Source organism: Muscardinus avellanarius, assembly GCF_963383645.1.
Source record: "Muscardinus avellanarius genome assembly, chromosome: 1".
NCBI lineage: Eukaryota > Metazoa > Chordata > Mammalia > Rodentia > Gliridae > Muscardinus > Muscardinus avellanarius.
In genome coordinates, this window is record NC_137786.1 from 134,783,358 (window position 1) to 134,788,401 (window position 5,044).

The 5,044-nt window shown below is 44.2% G+C and overlaps 1 protein-coding gene across 1 annotated transcript; it reads right to left on the minus strand.

Moving 5' to 3' along the window:
• Positions 1-451: 451 nt before the first annotated feature.
• Positions 452-3,825, minus strand: SPATA19 (spermatogenesis associated 19; the record flags this gene model as incomplete). The annotated part of the gene is made up of 6 exons (XM_080716994.1): positions 452-518; positions 899-976; positions 2,713-2,804; positions 2,956-3,048; positions 3,528-3,584; positions 3,748-3,825. The coding sequence occupies 6 exons, from the start codon at positions 3,823-3,825 to the stop codon at positions 452-454; spliced, it is 465 nt and encodes a 154-aa protein (XP_080573120.1).
• Between the last annotated feature and the right edge of the window lie 1,219 nt (positions 3,826-5,044).

A 5,044-nucleotide genomic window follows, 5' to 3' on the forward strand; every position in this document is an offset into this window, starting at 1 on the left:
CTGAGACCCTAGCCACTTAGTGAGACTCAGTTATAAAATAAAAGGTGCTGGGGTGTGGCTTGGAGGCTGAATGCTCCTGGGAGGAAGAAATGAAGAAAGGGGAAAAGGAGAAAGAATATGAATGAATATGAATATAAGCCCCACCTCAACCTGCTAAATATCAGGTTCCGGGCCTGTGAACTATCCAGAAGCTTTGGTTCCTGGCACACAGTTCAGAGTCAGAGATTTCAATGAAACTTGACTGTAGGTTCTTCCAGAAATTTACCAGAGGCATTGCAGGAGCTTAAGAATGCTGCCTTCTCCCCTTCCCCCACTAGCCCAAATACAGAACCCCACTGCTGAGGAAAAGCCACAACTTAGCACCCAGTTCTCCACCCCAGCACCCCTTCTCTCTGCCCACTATAGCCACCTCCTCGGCCCTGTCCCTTGCCAGCTGTCTCACCTGTTGCTCTTAGCAGTCCAAGTGGGAAGATCGGAAGCTTGGGTCCTGAGATGAGTTGCATGTAAGTTGGGATATGCTGCAGAGGACAGGGGAGAGGGGTGAGGTGGAGGGGGACTTCCTCTGGCAGAGGTGTTGTCTAGACCACATCCCCAGACCACTGTGCAAAGGCAGGGGCTGTTTGTGAGCTGGTCCTGCCTGGGCCTTCACAGCTGTGGACCTAGAAGCAGAGTCCTACAAAGAGACCCTCAGCCCAGAGGAACCCAGAGAGACTGACAAAGCCACCTTGATGTGGAGGACAGGAGAGAGGACGGCAGTCCTGGGAACTGCCTGTCCCTGCTCTTGATGTAAAAATGAACACCAAAAAGAACACAGCTGGGTTGGGGCAAAAAACCCAGTAGTCACCCCACCCATCTGCCCCCAATAAGAAATGAACTGCAACCTGCCCCAACAGCTTACCTTCGTCTCACCTGCTCTATTCGATCTTGCATGATGTCATCTATCATTTCACTTGGCACTTGGAAGATGCGGGTGTGGCTGCAAATGTGGTGGGAATCGGGGAAGGGCTAGATGAATGATGTGTACATATATGCCTCTACCATCTTGTACCCCATTAAGATGTATGACAGCAATGCATCAATAAAAGAAATTTTTAAAAAGGCCATTTGAACATGGGGATTCTGTTTCATGGCATGCCTTATGCTTTTTTTTTTAACTGGAGACTGAACCTGGGGCACTCTACCTCTGTGCAAGACCCTACGACCTATTTACTTATTTATTATTTATTTACTTATTTGTTCATTTATTTATGAATTTATTTATTTATTTTTAAACAGGGTTTGGCCAAGTTACCAAGTCTGGTTTTGAACTTTTGATCTTCCTGTCTCAGCCTCCCAAGTACAGGTGTGCACCATCACACCCAGCTTTCCTAATACTTTTAATTTTTATGTGCCATAGTTGGCTAACTTTTGTCCCTGAAACTGAAGACTGTGTCTTATTTTTTCCTCTCCTCCAGAGAAACTAGCAACCACATGGTAGTGAGTACCCACCCACTAAGGGAACGGATAGCCTGCATCATTTCACAAAGGGATATGTCCTCTGACTATACTTTCCTACTGAAACTAAGAGAAAGACACCAAAACAGTGGGAAAACAGTCTGAATCTATAGGTTGAAAATCACCATAGGAAATCCAGAGTGGAAAATTATATGTAGATAATTGACTGACTCCCATATCCTTCTCAAAAACTTAAACCTAGTTAAGCTGTACAAGCCAGGTTTAAATATTAGAAGATGATACGCATTCTGTCTAAGGAATGCAACATTTAAGATTTTAGAGTGCAATCACAGCAGACACAGACAACCCTGGATTACAATCAACAACATTAATGGTTTAACGTTGACAGGTTTTTCATCCAGAAAACTCCTTCCCAGGGAAGTCTGAGGCTCCACCATTAGGTCTCCACGCTGTTATGCAATTGCTGAGTGCTAGAATCCCCCTAAAATACAGGTGCCACTAGAAAAGGTTAACATAGGAAACTCTGATATTCTGAAACAAAGATATATTTCTTGATAAATACAGCTTCCTTGAGAGAAGAGTGCAAATCTGAGGATAGGGACAGGGGAAAAAAATGAGAGTCAAGAGACTCTCTTCTCTCTTCTCACAATACCTCCACAGGGAAGGCATATGAGATGACAGTCCAAAGCTTCAGGTGAACCCAGGTACCAGGAAGGAAATAGAATGCCTCCACCCAAGAGTGAGGTGGCTTCAGGTGACCCCTGAGTTTTTGCATCTTCAAAGAGCTGGCCAGAGGAGGTTAACAAAGCCACTATCCTGTGGCTTTGTCACAGAGGTCTAGCCTTGGGCCCTGGGAACCCTCCACATACCTCAGTTGCAGATGAGGGCTTTGGCTTTTACATTGTAAGAGCTTATTTTCCTGTTGCTCTTTAAAGTGCAGCTAATTCTGAACAATTCAAGTGCAAAAAATAACAGAAATCTGAAATGTATTCAAAAGCATTTAGGAAACAGAGAGCAAGCCCAGCTTCCCAATCCCTCAAGTCATTTTAAAACGTGGAACAAGCTGCTCTTTCAAGATAGCAAGAATATTCCCTGAAGACCCCAAAGTGAGGCTGAGAATTCCTCAGTTGAAGGGGATGGCATCTCTAGAGAAGAGGACTGTGGGTTTGTGTTGGCTGAGGTCCTGGAAAGAAAGGCTCATGCCTTCTCACTGCCCCTCCCACCCTGGTCCCCACACAGGGAAACAGGATGCTTTACCTCCATCTTATGAACTGTATTCTGGTTCTCTCTTCCAGGACCTCTTGATTTGGGTTTGCTAACAAATCAGACTTGGAGAGGTGGTGCTTCACCTACATAATCCAGGCAGAGATCCATGTGAGTACTTGCCAGTGTGGAACTCCATAGTGGGGGTGGGTTGAGCCCTTGACCAGCATCCTTAGTGGGCCATCCCACCTCTCCCCACACCCTTGCTCCCAGGATGACTGTTCCAAACTCAGTTACCACATCTCTCGTCACATGTATGTCCTGGCCATGAGTGGGAGAGGAGTTGGTACACATCTTCTCTTTTATGCCCTGGGAAGCCTCCTCTTCTGTCTGAAAGGTAATTGCCTTCCGGTAAAGTGTCATTCTGCCTTCTAGCCTGAACCTGTCTGTCATCTTCCTCCCACTTTTCAACATCTTGAACACAGCACACATGCCACGCATTCATGCACACACCTCTGTATCTCACAGTCCATAAACTAAGCTCCTCTACCACTACTGTCCTGCGATGTTCCAGGGGATTCCCTCAGTCCCTGTCTCTATCCCAAGGTATTCCTGAGACAAGTTTGCACTGAAACCCTCCCATCCAGGATACCTGAGAACCAGGGATCCTTAGTGGTGACACTAGCATCTCTTACCAAGATAGAAGCCCCAGTGTCAAGGACACTGGGGTGAACTGGACTTAATTTTAGGCAAAGTGATTCATAATGAACTTAAGTTTCCCTATTGTATAGAGAAAGAAGTCCAGATTCCAACCCCCACATGGCTAGCTCTCTAGAATTGTTGAAACTCCAAAGAAGAATCTTACTCACTTTTTTCAACCAATGCTGTACTACAGATACAGCCTCACTTTCCACGACTTCAATGTCCTGGAACAAATTGGTAAGTTAATGACCTCAAAAAACCTAGAAGCCAAGACCCCTGCCCCACCTCTTTCATCCAAACTTAGATATTGTCAGATCTCTCTGAAGCACAGCAGGAAAGGACAAAAATTAGAAACAATTCCACATGGCTTCCAAAGACAACACTTACCGAACTCATCTTTGGTGGGAAGGGGAGCCCTACACCTTTTCGGGCGAGAATGTACACAATCCATGTTGTAATTATCATATTTGGACTTATACCAGGCCTCCTTCTTGGCTCCCACCTTCCATTGAAGCTGCCTGAGAACTTCTATGGGACAGGGAGGTCATGGATTGGCTGACCACCTGATTGGCTGACCAGTGATGATGTGACAATGACCTCCCTTAACCTTCAGGCTCAGAGTGGAGATAGAAAAGAGAAGAAATTCCCATCGTAGTGTTGGAAATAGCTCAGAAGGGGAAGGGGAAGGGGAAGGGGAGGTTAAGAATAGCTACTGCCAATAAGATCTCAAGTAATACACAAAGAGGAAACTACTAAAACCATAGACATAGCTCCAGTGTCAGGGGAATTGACTGGTGGCTGGTCACCCAGCCTTGAGCAGTACTGAAGCAAAAGAGATTTTACAAATAAAAATAAATTTGTGGCAAAATTATCTAGCCCTTTATCCATTCACAATATCACAGGTATTGTCTATTCTTATCTTTATATGTGAGGAGAGAAAACTTATTGTTTACCCCCAAAATAGCAAAGATGGGGGGGAGAATTTTCTCAACAGGGATATTTTCTATATTTTTGTCTACTTTGTGTACTCAAATGATTAAAATCATTTAAAAATAATCCAAGGATATGGGCACAGTGATGTGCCCCTGTAATCCCAATACTTGGGAGGCTGGGACAGGAGGATCAGAGGTTTGAGGACTGCCTCAGCAACTTAGCAAGACTCTGTTTTAAATTTTTAAAAAAAGGCTATGAGGTGTATCTTGGAGGTATAATGCCCCTGGGTTAAATCTTGAGTTCCAAATATTTTTTAAAAAAATAATCCAAACAATAAGAGTTATAGCATAGTATTTAAAAAAATATAGAGTGAAAGTGCCATTATTTTAAAAGATGCTTTCTGATTACTTTAGTTCATCTTAGGTGGATGATGACTCTGGTAAAAATGAGAATAGGTTGCCTTGTGATTTCAGAATTGGGGGCAAGATAAACACTGATGAGCTCAGATAACTGCTGTCCAAATTCAGGCATTTACCAGGAAGCAGACAGAAGAATACCCAAAAGTACTCTGAACACGGGACATCGGACACTGTCTAAAGAGGCTGTAGCTCAACTCAGATGGGTCTGTGATCTCAGGCTATTCTCAAGCTCTCAGAAACCAGACTTGTGACCTGCCCTCCCTGCAATTTGGTATGTGCTTTTGATCCAACCATTAGTCTTTCTGGACTTAGTTTCTTTGTCTTAAAAGGAA